Source organism: Phoca vitulina, unplaced genomic scaffold (assembly GCF_004348235.1).
Source record: "Phoca vitulina isolate PV1807 unplaced genomic scaffold, GSC_HSeal_1.0 scaffold6, whole genome shotgun sequence".
NCBI classification, from domain to species: Eukaryota; Metazoa; Chordata; class Mammalia; order Carnivora; family Phocidae; genus Phoca; species Phoca vitulina.
Genome location: NW_022589709.1, coordinates 29749596 through 29767467, shown reverse-complemented (window position 1 = coordinate 29767467; position 17872 = coordinate 29749596). Strand labels below are relative to the sequence as shown.

General features: G+C 35.7%; 1 protein-coding gene across 1 annotated transcript in view; it reads right to left on the bottom strand.

The window, feature by feature from the left end:
• SLCO4C1 (solute carrier organic anion transporter family member 4C1) overlaps window positions 1-17866 on the bottom strand; it is a 73049-nt gene extending 55183 nt beyond the window's left edge. The window contains exons 1-2 of the mRNA XM_032403489.1: window positions 17428-17866; window positions 13962-14225 (exon numbers count right to left, since the gene is read on the bottom strand). Coding sequence (XP_032259380.1) covers window positions 13962-14225; window positions 17428-17773 — 610 coding nt within the window. The 5' untranslated portion in view covers window positions 17774-17866. The remainder of the gene's footprint in view (window positions 1-13961; window positions 14226-17427) is intronic.
• Between the last annotated feature and the right edge of the window lie 6 nt (window positions 17867-17872).

The window sequence follows — 17872 nt, the reverse complement described above, 5'->3', positions numbered from 1 at the left end:
CCCAATTCTGGCAATCTTAGGCATTACCCAAAAAATATGTTAGATTAATGTATATAAATGAGGTAGGTGAGGTCTCCCAAATCCCAAAAGATATACCAAGGGATATTCAAGTGCAGAATGTGGAACGTGCAAAGTGGATACTATAACATGGCCTTGGCCACACTGTTATGGTAGGCTCCTGATATTTTTGTGGTTTTTCTCTAGCGTGCATATACTTTACTAAGGCTTCTAAAATACCTTAAAAATAAATAAATAAATAAATAAATAAATAAATACTTCAACTAACCAAGTCCAATTAGCTTAATACCATCAAGATAAAATCCAGCATGACATTCTGTGGGATAGTAAGATAATCATGGTACCTCTAGACTGGAGTTTCACAAATGTCAATCTGGGGCTAGATAATCCTTGTTGTGTCAGGGCCTCTCCCGTAGGCCTTGTAGGATGCCTCCCAGTGTCCCTGACCTCTACCCACTAGGTGCCAGTAGCACCCTCCAATCCAGTCATAACAATCAAAAAATGTCTCCAGGAAGAGAAAATTGGCCACAGTTGAGAACCACTGCTCCAGACCATATTATACCAAAGAGCAAGACGATGTATGCAGTACTGATATAAGACAATGGTGGTGTACTCTTGTTCCTCCACAGAAAAGCAAGTCATCTTGATTACTTTGCAGTTGAAAAGTGAAACAAAACATGTGCCAGATCAATAGCTATATATTAGATATCAGGGTCTATGTTGATTTGCTCCAGAAAAGGTACCAAATCTGGAAACATGGCTATAATTAGTATTATGTATACTTTATGATTATAAAGTAATAAAAAATAAAGTTATAAATTTGATTATATTTATAATGATCTAAAGTCATTTTTCCATGACTTTATCGTTCACTTATACCAAATTCATAAAAAAAGTGAAAATGTAGTAGGACTCACCATCCCAATATCTTTCAAATCTTGATGGCATCACAAAACTCCATAATCCTCTTAAGAATACAGTATTACTTCTAGTTTACTATTTCATTCACAGGTTTTTAATTATTTCTTCCTACAATAATATCTCTCAATCCACAGGCCAGGTAACCAGTGTGGAGATTCTACCAGCTAATATATCTATACCCTTTCTATATTCTAAGACTAGGGGAAATTACAGGATGGGTATTTCACTGTGATATAGAGCAGTTTGGGGCCAAGTCTATTATTGGACCTCTGTAAGTCCCTTTCTTACCAGTGGACCATGGCACTATTCTGGAACTCCAGAGATCAGGTGAGTTCAGAGCCATTATCTAATCACCTCTAATGAGTATGAATACTACCCTTCCCCCTCAACACTGGATAAAAGGTTTTAGGATAGGTTTAGGAAAAGAGAAGCATCACATACTCCTGGCTTTGTTGTAAAACTCTTCAAAGATATCTAGCCTCCCTATCAATAACGAATTCTGTATCTGTGAACTAGCTTAGATCTGGGAATTGGTTAAAGGGTTGTGAAACCCTACAATATTGATTCAGACTGGGTTTCTGCCCATGAGACTTAGAATTCTCCCACTTAAACATGTCAATTCAGGGGCGCCTGGGTGGTTCAGTCGTTAAGCGTCTGCCTTCGGCTCCAGTCATGATCCCAGAGTCCTGGGATCGATCCCCGCATCAGGCTCCCTGCTCTGCAGGAAGCCTGCTTCTCCCTCTCCCACTCCCCCTGCTTATGTTCCCTCTCTCGCTGTGTCTCTCTCTGTCAAATAAATAAATAAAATCTTAAAAAAAAAATGCCAATTCGGTTTCTGAAACTTATTCGTGTAATGGAGCCAACCTTGCCTCTGAAGATTAGCATAGCCATGTAGTTTCTATCTCCCCAGGATCTGGATGGACAAATGAAGAATATCCAGTACAACTTATATCCTACAGGTCTTTTTGAATTTACAAAAAACAAGGGTTACAATAAGAATATAAGATTTGGGGCACCTGGGTGGCTCAGTTGGGTAAGCGTCTGCCTTTGCTTCAGGTCATGATCCCGGGGTCCTAGAATCAAGCCCCGCATGGGGCTCCCTGCTCAGCAGGAAGCCTGCTTCTCCCTCTCTCACTCCCCCCTGCTTGTGTCCCTCTCTCACTGTGTCTCTGTCAAATAAATAAATAAAAATATTAAAAAATAAATAAATAAAATCTTAAAAAAATAATATAAGATCAATTAAATTTCATAGCAAAAAGCCCTGGTTAATTCAATTTATTAAAATTTGACAGAGTAGCTAATATTTTAGCTACTGAAAATGATGAATAAATTATAACCCCTACATTCCTCAAAAATTCAGTCTGATGTAGTAACAGTACTGATATTATAAAAATTAAAACCTGACAAATACAAAATTTATATGTTCTAAGCATTATAGTAATAAAAATAAACAAAAGAAATTAAGAATAAATGCCAAAAAAACGAAATGGAAATGTCAGAGTGTAACAGATTAATCTGAAAAAGAATGGATAGAAATCATAGATTAAGGACAGTAATAAATGAAATTTAAATGCTACATTAGGACTAGAGAATATATTTCAGTTTGAAGTAACCAGAATTCTGTCACAAAAATTGTATCCTAGAAAATGTCATATTTAGTAAAAACAAAAGGACCAATATTTTCTATTTTATACTTAGTTATTATGACCTCTTCTTAATACCACTGAGTCTATCTTAAAAACTCAGACAAAAGGTAAAATACTTTTTATTATAGCAATTAATTGCTCTTACAAAACTGAAATTGGAAACATGACCAGATTGGTAACAAAATGTAGATAATAGGAAATACAATCTACAAAAAGAAAATAGCATGGCTACAGATAATTTTTCAAGAAAGAAATGTTTTTCACATTATTCCCAGGGACCCCATGAACAATTTAGTATTACTCAAAAAGCTCAGAATTATTTCAATAAAGAAATCCTGTAAGTTGGTTTATTCATTAACTTTCTGAAACAGTTCCTTCCTCCCTTCTGTCCTCTTTCATGTGGCGGGCTCGTCTGTGCATTATAGAGTGTCCCTCTCCTTATTCAACAAATATCTACAAACTATCTACCCTATGCCAGATAATAGGCTAAACAGTGGTACAAGTTTGTGCTGAAACTCTTGGTTAAGTAACACATTTTAACATCCTACAGAGGCTTATGGGTCATTGCCTTTCTGAACTTCTCCAATAACCCAAATAACTGACAGTAATGATATTGTGGGTGGTCAGTGGATCTGTGCCAAGTATTCTGGATGGAATGAAAGGGAATAGGATGATTAGAGTTTAGAGTTGGAAGAGACAACTGCTTCTCATCCAAATCCTATAAAAGATAAAACTCAGAAGTCCTTTGTGAGCAACAAAGGTCAATTAAAACAGATTGTGTCATGGATTAAAAACAAGGCTCTGGTCACACTCATTGTCAATACCATTAAATGGATTAAGATGGTACCAAGCAAATACTTTTAATTGGAAAATACGACTTAGAGAAAAGTACCTAAGAGTATGACTCTCCCATTAGTCTGATATGCTTAATTAAGTCCAGAGAGAGGCATGAGGTTAGGAAAGATAAGACATACAACAAAACTATGAGTATGGTTATTGGCACATACACCTGAATCAATTAGATAACACACTGGCTTTTGAAACAGCTGCACCACCAAATGACTCACCAGCCTCTTCTCAGAGGGATTATGACTGAATGAGTATGACAATAACCCTTAGCTCCCAAATTTCTACAGGTAAGAAACAGGCTGATCCAGATTCCAACCATCCAAGGAGTATATTCTCTTTTTGCCCTCTTCAAATATAGCCAAAGACAATAAAAAGGACCAACAGAGAACACTGAGCCCCTCCCAAGAAGCAGGTTTACTCAAGGAGCAAGCATAACATCTTCCCAGTGGGATTTCACGATTTCTCTGAACTAGTGACTGCTATGTATTTTCTCCTTTCCAACCAGTATGATTATTGTGACAAAAGATTTCTTATGTGTTTGGAGTATTAAAGGAAAAACACAGAGAATGCTAGTGCTAATGGGAATACAAAGAGAGTCAAGATTCAAAATGTATCACACACAAAAATGGAAAACAATAACATTTTTTTAAAAAATTAGAAACTCTTTAGGATCTAGAACTAGGTAAAGAATTCTTAGACTTGACAACAAAAATATAATCCATAAAAGGCAAAATTGATAAACTGAATTTCGTCAAAATTAAAAAACTTTTGCTCTTATAAAAAACCCTGTTAAAAGTATGAAAAGATAAGCTATACATCAGGTGAAAACATTTGCAAATCACTTATCTGACAAAGATCTAGGACTTAGAATACATAAGCAACTTTCAAAATTCAACAGTAAAAATTAAACAATCCAGTTAGAAAATGGGCAAAAAACATGAACAGACATTACACCAAGGATAAATAGATGGCAAATGAGCACAAGCAAAGATGCTCAACATCATCAGCCATTAGGAAAATGCAAGTTAAAGCCACAGTGAGATTTCATCGCAACCTATCAGAATGGCTAAAATAAAAAATAATGACAGCACCAGATGATGGCAAGGGTGGAATCACTCATACTTTCTGGTGGGCTATAAAATAGTACACTCCCTCTGGAAAATAGTTAAACAGTTCTTAAAAAAATAAACATAAAACTACCACATGACCCAGGTGTTTTGCTCCTTGGCATCTATCCTAGAGAAATGAGAATTATGTTCACACAAAAATCTGTACAAATGTTCATAACTTTATTTGTAACAGCCAAATAAGGGATCATCTCAGATGTCCTTTAGTAGGTGAATGGTTATACAAACCATGCATGATATATTCATACCATAAACTACTTAGTAATTAGCAATAAAAAGGAATGAATAATTGATAACCACCACTCTGATGAGTTTTTAGAGAATTAGCCTGAGTGAAAAAATCCAATTCCAAAATGTTAAATACTGTATAATTACCAAAATATAGTAAAATCTTTAAACATAACAATGTTAGCATGAGGTAATTTACAATAGAAAACTTTTTAAATATACGTATTCAACTTTATGAGAATGGTTAAAATTTAAAATGGAATGTTATGCAAGAATAAGAATGCTCAAGGTTTGCAAACTATACAAAATACTAACTTGATTAGAAATAGGCATATTAAAAACATTAACATGGTCCCAAAGTTTTCCTTGAGAAAAAACAATGAATTATTTTTTTCTTTTTCTATTTCTTTCTATTGTCCAAATTGTCTGCAATGACCCACAGAACTTCTCTAACCAGAAAAATGTATTAATAAAAAACACAACAAAAGAGGGCCCATTAAAAAGGTTATCTATAAAATAAATATAAAAGTATAAATAATTCACAACTCTGTTTTAACATATAACAATATCCAATATATATTCTTAAAGAAAAAGTGGGTATCTAGAAATTCAAAATGTGTTTCCTTAAAATTTACATTTGAATACATATGTGTAAATGTGATGTAAGATGTATGAATATGTATGAATGTTAGTAAGAGTGTGTGGATGTGATTGTGCATGAGTGTGTATTAATGACTATAATGAAAATGTGTGTATTATGTGTGACTATTTGTGAATACATGTATAAATGTATATATACATTAAGAAGGCTAAACAATATTAGCAGTGGGTAATCTATGTTGTGTTATAAAAATATCTTATTTCCTTCCTTTTTTGTTCCATTTATTCACCATTTTTTTCCTTTTATTCCATTTCTTTTTGGTTTTGGTTTTGGTTTTATCTTCTGAATGGCTTGCAAAGGATGTATCATGTTTAAAATTAGATTAAAAAATTAAAGATATTTAAATAGGCACTTTGACTATTTAAAAGGTAATATTTTAGTATACTATTTTGAGTGGATCAATTTAAGCTGAGCTACACCAAACAAAGTTACCTTCTCATCTCCTAAGAATATAATCCTGGAAACATAGCTAATTAAAACCCTCTCTAATATATTATTTTGGAAGTGTTTAGCCAGACTTGAGATACATCAGTATCAAGTGACACCTACCAAAGGAAAAAAAAAAATATATGTACCATTTTGAAAGATTTTTAGTTGTTTATATGATTTTGTAATTACCGTTGCCCATAACTAACCAAACCAAGAAAGGTAGTTTTTCATTTGTTTTGTTGGTTTCCTTCTTTTGAGAGAGAGAGAAAGAGAGCACTAGCAGGGCAAGCTGTGGAGGGAGAGGGAGAAGCAGGCTCCCCACTGAGCAGAGAGACCGAGGCTCAAGGCTGGATCCCAGGGCCCCGGGGATCATGACCTGAACTGAAGGCATATGCTTAACCAACTGAGCCACCCAGGCGCCCCAAGAAAGGTAGTTTTTTACATTAGTATAGCTGTTACTTAATTATCATGAGCATCATTATTCATTGCTACTATTTAATGAGCACTTACCTACCCCAGGTACTGCCTTATCACTTATGTGTACAGTCTCCTATGAGGTAGGGGTTATTATCATCATCATAATTTATAGTGAAGCTTGTCCAGGGCCACATAGCTCTATCACACAATGTTTGAGCAAAATTTAAATTCAGTTTTGTCTGACCCTAATATCCCTGCTATACTCCCGCATACTTTCCTTGAATGTAATGTGCTAATATTATTAAAATAAAGGGAAAAAATACATTAAAACACACAGTGGCTCTTCGTGCATTTTTTAAGAACAGTGACTTAGAAAACAGAATTTCCTCATTTCTTTCTTGCCACAAACCACATTTTTACCAACCTTTCTGAGGAAGCGACAAAAACATTGCTTAATTATTACCTCTCATACATTATACCAGTAAGAGACAACTATGCCTATGGTCAACTTGAATGCCTTAGCAGAGCATTTCCTTTTATTTTATACATGAAAACAAATAAGGGTAATCCCTACTAATAGTCTATCAAGAAAAAATCCTGCCATTTTAGCATCACCTTAGACGCATGGTAGCTACACAGGGAAATCCATAGTTTAGCAAGTAATTAAGACAAAAACCAAAAGTAGAATATCAAAACACTGTGTTACTATTTCTGAATATGCTTCTCATTTTAGCTTCCTTTTTCGCATTGCAAATTTTTCAGATCCCAAATCTTACACATAAAGATCATCTATACTTTGCCTCTGATAACACAATTCCGCCCAATTCAGTGGCAAAAACAAAAAAAAAAAGAAGAAAGAAAGAAAGAAAGAAAGAAAGAAAGAAAGAAAGAAAGAAAGAAAAGAAAGAAAAGAAAGAAAAGAAAGAAAAGAAAGAAAAGAAAGAAAAGAAAGAAAGAAAGAAAGAAAGAAAGAAAGAAAGAAAGAAAAAACGCCCCATTACTCTTTAGGCCAAGTTTATGGAAAATGTGAACAGAGCATCCCAAACTGCCTCTATCTGACATTAACTGCTCTTACTGCCTTCTGTGGAAAGGAAGTCATTAGACTCCTAATATGCCTCTACTGAAAGGATCCATTCATTCATTAATGTATCTGACAACTCAACAAACCTTTCTTGAACACATACTATCCATGACATGCTATTCTAAAGCTGGCCATAACGAAGATGCTAAATTCAACAAGGGCTTTCAAAATTACATAAGATAGCATAGAACAGGTATTCCCAAAGCCTGTTCACCAAAACACTTATCTGGGGGAGAAAACATAAAGTGAGCCCTAGAAGCCGAGTAAAGGGGCAAGCAGTGGAGTCCTTTGGTACATATCACATCCTCTAACTAAGGATTCAAAACTGCATTAACTTTTATAGGGATGCAACAGAGACACCCCTTAACTTTGATTTTCCCAAACTCATTGAACCATGGAACTTATTTTTAAGATACTCTTAATATCTTCAGAAACTGTGCTCTGCAGATCATACTTTGGGAAATGCTGGGACATTATGTTCTTTTGCACAAGGGCATGCATTTTTAAGTCTCTACTTACAAATTATAGCTGTGAGCAGAAATGAGTTTGTGCTAACAACTCATTGACACATGCCTTCCTACTTAATTTTCTCTGTTAGTTTCCTCTATTTCAATAGCTTGGTCATTTGAATTTCAACAGAACTGGCTGCATTAAAGTATCTAGTATTTCATGACAGTTGTGAAACTTCTATTTTAAAGGAATTTATAAAGCAATAATCCTGAAATGAAAAGAACCTCTGTGCCCACAGCTGAAACGGTACAAAATAATCAAGCACCAAACTGGACATATGTTTCCCCAAATGGACTGATAAGATAACCTGGGTAGTTTTAAAAAATATAAATTCCTGAGTCCTACTCCAGACTTACTGAATCAGGATCCCCAAGGGCATTAAGTGACGGTAGTAAGCATCCAGGGTAACTCATATTATCTGGGAAGTTTAGGGAAGACTGAAGTGCCTTGGATATTAAAAACTGTGCTAGTTGCATCTGGAGCACTGACTATCCCTAAAATTTAGTTCTAGATCTTTTATTGTATGTATTGAATTTAAAAATCTTTTGAATCATTTGTTTTATTACACCATTACATCTTCTAAGATATCATCTTTCCTTTTTATTCATTTGTTATAATTAAATTGAAATATAAGAAAAATAAAACTGATTCTTTATAAGGAAGAAGGAATATCAAGAAAGAACACTCAGAGGCCCAGTAAAATTAAAGTATACTGTATTAAATTAGCGATTGTAAAACTGTAAGATCCTTGGCCCTATGTCTTCTCCAATCTAGACAAGTATTCCATATTAAAAAAATCCTTATGAATACAAGATAAAAGACAAAACAGTAATTAAAACTAAATCACACATTGAGTCCCACGTTAATCATTTTCCTAGTTCAACATTTTAAATAGTCACTTTGCATAACTAACGTCCTTTGGTACAGAATTCTTCCTGAAATACCAATCTAAAACATTAGAAATTTAATGATGAAGTAAATGTAAAGTGTTGAGAGCTACCTTTTCCTGAGAAAGGAATGGAAAAGAGAAACATGAAAATAATACAACTTAAGAAAAGTTAACCAACTATTGGTCAATAAAGAAAAAGAGCTTCACTGGATTTAGTAATTACTTACCCATAATTTCTAAGTTTTTACTAATGATCCCCCTCCCAAACTCTCAAAGAGACAAAAAGATTATTTTCCTTAACACCGTTAAATTAACACTCATCCACAAGGAATTAAAAAGTGCTTGGAGGAAAACAAAATATTATGTGGTAAAGATTTACTTAATATATTTTTATAATATTCCAAAGTTATATTAAAATATATTATAACAAGTTAAAATATACCAAAAGTAAATATCAAATATTATTTACTTGAAAATATTTTATGACACTATTCTATTTTCAGGCTAACATATATAAAAATTAGTCCTGAGAAGCATTTCTCTCAATTTTAATTCTTCCCTTTTTTGTATCCAATAACAATCAAAACTTCCCTTTGATAAATATTATCTCCAAAGTTAGATAATCACATCTAACCCTTAGGTCTTCATAAAAGTTTCCCTTAAAAAAAAACTTTTCCAAACCTACTTTGATTTTTACAGAATAGAAAATTCAAGCTATTTTCAAACACACTTTTCTACCTTTTGCTAACTCTTAACATCCTTTTGTTTTTCTAACACCTGTAGAAATTATACATGCTTACCATATTTCACATTTTGTTTTCCTTTAATTACCATTATATTATATCACTTTAATCTCCTCTTATAGAGATGATTTCATCCAAACTGAGCCCTGACTTTTCTCAAGTTCAAAAAACAACAACAAAAAAAGCACATGAAGGAAAAATGCTAATTCTCTCAATGTCATTTTCAAATTAAATTACATGTATAATTTTAATTAATAAAATGATTTCTTAGTGTTAGGCTCTTTAGGTTATTTATGTTATATTACCTAACAAGATTGTACATGCCCTTGTTTCCAATTTATTTACAGGGAGTTTTCAACTCTTTTGTTTCTTTGCCCACTGATCTCCAGTTTTCTTGTATACTCTCCTTAGACTTGGACAAATCATTAAGCTTTTTGGTTACAGAGTCCAAAATGTGCAAAAGTGGATTAACTTACTTGAACAGACAAGTTATTATGTTTTTAAGAAAATATAGATCATTATAACTGGCTATTTGAAATTGCAGAAAATGGTTTAAATTCATAAAAATAATTATGTAATAAGTAAGCACTTAAAAAATAAATTCATAAAAATATTGAAACTATTCAATATAGTTAATAAACCTATGAGAAATAAACAAAAAAATTAAAAACAATAAACAAAGTATAAAAACTAGTACTAGTTTTAGCTATTACTGACCTCTCTATGAAATCACTATGAAGTCACTTCACCTCTTATCCTAAGGTTCTACACTGTAAAAGAAGGAATTTATGATTTCTAACATTCCTTCTGTTTCTAAATGCCTGAGTCCCGTTCCTTTAGATATGTAATGTGGTTTTGGTCCTGAATTTTGTATTGGTTATACTGTTAACACGACACATACATACCACAAAGGCACATTCCTAAAAAATGCAAAAATTCAAAATAGCAACTAGGCATTTTCATATACTAAGTGTGAGAGAGTAACTGGTACATCCCTTCCTAAAAGTCAGTGTGGCATTATCTATCAAAAATTAGAATGAGGAAGGCCTTCAAACCTAATATGAGCACTTCTAGGAATGAAAACTAAAGAGTAACTGGCACACTTATATAAACATGTATGTTCAAAGATACATATTACAACACTGGATAGATATATAATATTCAGTTCACACTAATTCCAAACCTGATTTCTTGATTTCCACTCCTAATGCTGTTCTACATTCTAGTGAATGGCCCCAGTTGGTCAAGCCAAGTATCAAGGAGTCATTACTCATTCCTTTTTCATAATCAATCTACCAAAGAGTCCTATCTCTTTTTCCTTGAAAATACATTGTGAATCAATCATTCCTTTAGATCTCTACTGATACCAACCCAGTCCAACCACCTTTATCTCTCACCTGGACTCTAGTAAAAAACTCCTAGGTGATTTTTTCCCATTTACTCTCGTCCTTCAGAGCAACAGAAGCCAAAATGATATCAGAACATAAGCTCATGCACGTCTCTTTGGAAAACTTTCTCAGGGCACTTGGGTCGCTCAGTCAGTTAAGCATCTGCCTTCTGCTCAGGTCATGATCTTGGAGTCCTAGGACGGAGCCCTGCGTAGTCGGACTCCCTGCTCAGTGGGGCGTCTGCTTCTCCCTCTACCTCTAACAAACCCCCATCCCCTGCTCGTGTGCTTCCTCCTCTCTCTCTTTCAAATAAATAAAATCTTAAAAAAAAAAAAAAAAGGAAAAACTTCCTAATGACTTTCCACTGCACTTAAAGGAAAATCTAAATGCCTCATGTTGGCGTCTACCTGTCTCTCCAATTCATCTCATGCCATGTTCTCCCTTGCTTTGATCATGCTGGCCAAAGTGACAATTCCTAAAACCTACCAACCTCTTTCCCCCTCCAAGGCCATTTACCATGTATTTCTCCAACCTGGAAAGCATCTTTCAAAGCTGGCTCCTCATTATCCAGTTATTGTCACAACGGCCTTCGGTTGCCCACATATTTTCTCTTTTATACACTATTACTTCATACTATTTGTTCCCTTCATACACTCACTTTAATCCTCAATTATTTTGTTTATCAACTTTGTATTTCTTCCCACTACTACATAAAATCCTGATGGCATGAAACTGTTTCACTGCTATTATCTCAGCACCATGTACAATCCGTATCAATATTCATTTTATGAATGACAGAACATAAGGGCAACCTGAGTTTTTGCTTCCATTTGCCAGTGATAAGCTATTATATAAACTATGAGTCTAATTTAGACTAAAAACCTCACAATCAGCCAATTCCTCTATCTAATCTACTTCAACTAAAATAATAAAAAATATCAATAAGACATAATCAAAAAGAACTTAGTGAAAACTTACATAGTACACCATAATGTGACCTGGTTTTAGCAATCTTCTCGGCTTCATCTCTGCCCCCCACCCACACACACACCTTAATTTGTGGCCATTTCCCCTTGAGAATTATAAATCGTTCAGATTAGCTGCAATTCAAAGTGTGTATGGCAAGAGATGAAGCTAAGAAAATTGCTGAAGAGAGATCAAGCTTTGGCACTGGAACAGGGGTTATGTTTTAGTTTAGAGAGTCAGAGATTTTATCGAAGCTATATACTTTAAGAACAAGTAGGGCATCTGATCAACTGGAAGAGTGAGGAATCTGATTTAGCACAAAGATTACCACGTAAATGCAATAAACACAGTATTTTTGCTATCACAGAATCAGTATCATGTTTGTGTGACAGACTCAGGTTTAGACTTTACCTTACTGTTAAAATTTCAAAAGTATCATACTAAAGCCTAGTGTGCCTTGTTCCTAAAACTACCTCCAGTGAAATTACGTGACACTGGCCTTACAGAATCTTGTCCAATATTAGATAATGTACTAGAATCTATATAAGTGATCTTTCCACTGATAAAATATTTTCCTTATCTCATTTATTCCAAATTCTACCACACTTTAAAAACACCCTCTATTGGGGGCTCCTGGGTGGCTTAGTTGGTTAAGCGTCTGCCTTCGGCTCAGGTCATGATCCCAGGGTCCTGGGATCGAGCCCCACTTCTGGCCCCTTGCTCAGTAGAGAGCCTGCTTCTCCCTCTCCTACTCCCCCTGCTTGTGTTCCTTCTCTAGCTGTCTCTCTCTTTCTGTCAAATAAATAAATAAAATCTTTGGGGGAAAAAAAACCCTCTATTGGTCCTATATGCTTGTATATTCTATTTTTATTTCCAAAATGAAGGCTGCTTACCTAATAAGTATACTCCTAAAACCATGATGCATAATTGTTAAAAATATTATTGTTAAATTGTTAAAAATACTTTCCAATTTGTCGTCATTCTATAATTTGGAAGTTGGTCTTAGGAATGTTAACACTTTAGTATTAATTTTCAATATTAAAACTCACAAATGTAATGGCCTTAACTTTTTAAAAATAATGCCTATATTGCAGCAGGCCCCAGTTCTCCTTTCTTCTTACCCTAAGCCTTTTCTTCACTTACCTAACTCCTGAAAGTTAATTTCATAGCCCTCTTTTTCTCAACATTTGCTATTAAAAATCCCAGGAAAGACAATAAAAATGTTAAGGTCCTCATTAGCACATCCCTCTGGCTCTACCATAATTATTTTTCCATTGAAAATGATTTTTGGGAGGAAAAAAAAAGTAGAAATACAGTCAAATTTCGTTTTGAGCCTTTGTATAATGTACTTTTTTCAACTAACCAGAGCAACATGTTAGATAACTCATGAAGTTCTGAATCTCTAAACTACAGTCATAAGTACAGCTAGCTTCAGTTCTTAGGAAAGGCTTCAGTTCTATAAATTTCATCTCTCTTATCTCAGGAATCAGGAATCAATATGTCCAGGGTGCAGAGCTGTAAGCACAGCAAATAAAACCAGAAGCGGGGGGCGGTGGTTTGGGGGGTGCCTGGGTGGCTCAGTTGGTTAAGTGTCTGCCTTCGGCTCAGGTCATGATCCCGGAGTCCCAGGGATCCTAGCATTGTGCTCCCTGCTCAACAGGGAGTCTGCTCCTCCCTCTGACCCTCCCTCCTCTCGTGCTCTCTCTCTCACTCTTTCTCTCAAATAAATAAATAGTATCTTTAAAACACACACACACACACACACACACACACAAAGGGGAAAACTATAGATCTTAGAACCCCAATGAGGTTACAAGTGCAAAGGAAAATTGATCATTGCTTTTTGAGGACTGTATGTAATTTGGAGAATGAGTATCAGAGGATTAATAATGTAAATAACAACTGAAGCAATGAATAATGTAATCTCTGTAATCTACTTCACACAATTCACATCAAAACAAAGCAGTAAACAGTAGAGGAGACTAAGTCCTTACCTTACCTGTACAAGTGAGTTGCAATATAGAATTAAAGGCCTTGTTTTATAGTACTTCTTAAATTAAAACAAACAAAAACACAACAGAAACTTACCTTCAAAAAAGGACCCCAGCTGGTATTTTCCACCAAAAAATTTTGGCATTGAAAATACAAGTGCTCCCAGTCCTATCATAAAGGATGCAAATGCAAGCCATCTTGGTTTGTGTCCTCTTTCACCAAAGAATGACACAAATAAAGATAACAAACAGAATGAGATATCATAGCTTGATGATATCAGGCCTGTCAGAGAACTCTTCATTTCATAGCGCTTCTCAATAGTGGAAATGCTAATATTTACGAGGCCATTTACTATAATACCTAAAAAAGAGAAAAGAAAACGTATGTGCATGATTTTTATTAACTTCACCATATGGATTATGATTTTTAACACAATGTACTAAAATTTGGTTATGACTAAAGTCTGTCATTTATTTTGATATTTTTTTAATGTACCAATTTTAAAAGTCCCAAAGTTTCAAAGCTAGCAACTCAAACATACTTCCTTAAAAATCAGTTTGCTTTTTAAATGGTACATTTGTGAATTTTCAGGTGTTAAATAAAATCAATGCTTACCACATACTAAATTGTAGCTAACTTCATTTTTCTCTATATGACAAATAGAAAATCAGGCAGTAAATTCTCATGAAGTCAGTTCGCCAGAAAGACTCCAAGAGTAGCATACTCATGGACCTCACTCAGAAGAGTACAAAAATACAAGTAACTCCATTGGTCATTAAAGTAATGCCCAATTGCCTCCCAGGTTATTTAATTATTAAACATACTTATCTGTAACTAGAGATCCTTGACTTAGTCTTATGAAAGGTGAAATTGAGCTCTCAAACCTCTTTTCCTCTAACACTTTTATAGACATTAAAGTTATAATTTAAAAGGTCCTAGAGCAAATATAAACGCTAAGAGTCATTTCAACTACCGGCATTCTAAATCATATGCAAAGTAAACAAAAAATATACACTTCAACTGTCTATTACAACTATGATGGAAGAATATAAGGTAAACAAGGAAAAGTTGAAAATTTAATTGTGACTGACTTAACAAAAATGTTCTGTCCAGATACAGATTAAATTTACAGGAGTCTAAACATTAGTATGAGTTGAAAATAAAAAGCATCTGATCAAATTACAGTTTTTAACTAGTTACCCCCTTTACTTAAGAGGATACCATGAATTGTTTTCATTCATTAATTAACAGAGTATACACAAGCCATGATTTCTACAACCTCTTTAAATTTTGCTTTATCGAGACTGTTAACTGGAAATACATTTCAAGAAAATCGATACAACAAGTTTTAAAAGTCCTAACATGATTTTACTTTTATGCCAGTTTAATAAGTCAAAAGACAATTTACAATTCTTAAAATTTAAAGGTAAAGTGTCTAATGTACCTAGGAATGACATGCTTGTGAGATAAAACTGAGAATATGAAACTTTCCCCATCCAAAAATCAAGTCCACCTCCCAAAAAAAAAAATCAACTTCCCAACACACTTGCCATACTGATTAAAAGTCAATCATGAAAACTCATTGTCTTTTTGGTACTTCTCTGAGAAAGTAAATTTATAAACTCTTCTGGAGGTTTAGCACATTAAGCCTATGAATACCACTCTGAATTCTATGCTACAAAAGTTCTAAGAACTCTGCTTTAAAAAAGGAAATTTCATGAAATATTGTATACTATATGTCTCTATTATACATACATGAAAATAGGAGGCACATTAGGATGTTAAGTGCTAAGAGAAACTCTGTTTATCTTTGAGAAACTCTGTGTTAAGTAAACTAACCTGACAAGTTTTGGGTTTTTGTTTTTGTTTTTCCCAAGCACTTCTTAATATACCATGGAAAAGGACCTCCCAGGGATCATGTCCGAGAAACATGGTAATAATTCAAACTTAAATGGTAATAATTCAGATTTAAACTGAAACAAGAATTTATTGGGTCACCTTCATCTAGGATTATGCTTCTTAAATTGGGGACCTCTGGGTAGATGTAGCTCTAGGCTAAACCTGACACATCTTTTTAGGAGTGTCAATAATATTTGCTAATAATTTTAAACAACATTTTACATTAGATGTATGTGTTTTGGAATACAGGAATTTCAGAATATGTTCTAAGATAAAACAAGAAATTTTAATTGTGTCCAACTTCTTTGAACTTTGCATTCCTTTGGCACTGAAATGTCTGATCATGGATTTTGGACAACTAAGACCAAGACACTGAGAGAAGGCTAACTTGGGTGGGGACAAGAAAGGTGGAAATGGAAATAAATTTTTAGCACAAAACAACCTTTGGCAGAAGAGCTGCAGTTGACCTTCAATCAATGCTTACTTCCTGAACACCTAATGTGCAAAAGCAAGGGGCGCTGAGTTCCTTTCAGACAGGGGAGCAGGAATAAGAACAGAAAGAATATATTTAGATTTACTCTTCTGTTAATCTTAAAAAAGATCCCCCTCCTCAAACATATTTCTTGGATTACACTTCTTTCAATCAGCCCTGGATGGTCTCTTTACAAAATACTTTGAAAGTAAGACTCAAGTGACCAAAAAATATCTACATACCATCAAATTCTAACTAACCTTCAGCATTTCCTTCAGGATGCTCCATCTTAATGCCCACCTCTCCTCAATGTGTCTGTCACCTTAGTGTAACTTCCGGTTTCTTTCACCCCCTGCATTAGGCAACACAGCAACAGCTTTTACCTTCTCCATGCTTTCTTTCCTGGGAGCCATTCTCCCTCTACTCTACCTCTCACTCCTCCAAACCAGGTTTAGACTGCAAACTCCTAAGGGTATAAACGTGGACTTCATCAGTAACTCCCAAGAGACCCTAAAAGAGATCCTGGAACGAAACAGATACTGCACAACTCCTCTGCGTTTCAAAAGCCTCACCCTTCAACAACGCCTCGAGCCTTTGCTAACATTTACTGGGCTCCACCTGTACCTGCACACAACTCAAACTAAATATACACACAAAACATGAATGCTGCTACCTAACCACAAGTTTCTCCTTTGAGAACTACCTTACCCTCACCTGCAAATTAATCCTTCCCTTCCAGAACAATGTAAAAAAAAAAAAAAAAAAAAAAAACACCAAAAAAAAGACCCTTCAGTAAGGAGCTTAGCAAAATATATGCTTCCGTAGCATAGAATTGGATACCCCCAGTGTAAACGGTTCCCAAAGGAAGGCTCCAGGAATTTCCACCTTCCTTTAAGGAATCGAAACGACTAACTGAGGTAGAACACAAAAGGAAAAAAAGGGGCGGGGGGGGAGAAAAGCTCGTACGGCAAGTTTTAAAAGTTGCTACAACAAAGGAAAAGCTAAAATGCGGATGCCTGACCCTGCTGACGTCTGTGGGAGCGCTTGCAAGTCCCCAGGCCAGGGCTGCCTCGCCGCGCGTCGACCATGCGGGCTCGGCGCGCACCTGCCCTCTCCGCCCCACCAGCTCCGCGCGCCCCTCTGCGCCCTCGCTGGGCCACTGCCCTCTCTCGGGCGGGCGCTGGCCATTACCTTGCGTGAGGGCCAAAAGGCAGTAGTAAAGCAGAAAGCCCTGGGGCGTGTTGCAGCGCTGGAGACTCCGCGGTTGTAAGTTCCCACACCCACAGGGTCCCTCCTCAAACTCGTTCAGCGGCTCTGGAACGGACAGCTCTTGGGAGACAGCGGGATCCGCCGAAGGCCGGGGTGCCTCCGGTGAGTTCTGGGGCTTCTGAGGCTCCTGTGGCTGCGAATTCTGTCTCTGGGTATTGGTGGACAAGTCAGAGACCTCGACGTGAGAGGGCGATGCAAACAAACGGTGCGGGGTGTCTGGGCTGGAGGCGACGAAAGCCGGGTTCTCGATGCCTTTGCCGCCCTTCATGGTCAGGATGGGTTCTCCCAACTCCAGTGCGTTCGAGCTGCAGAAAAACCCGGTTCCCTTCTGGCTCCTCCCCCGCGCAGGTGGCAGCGCCCCCGTGCG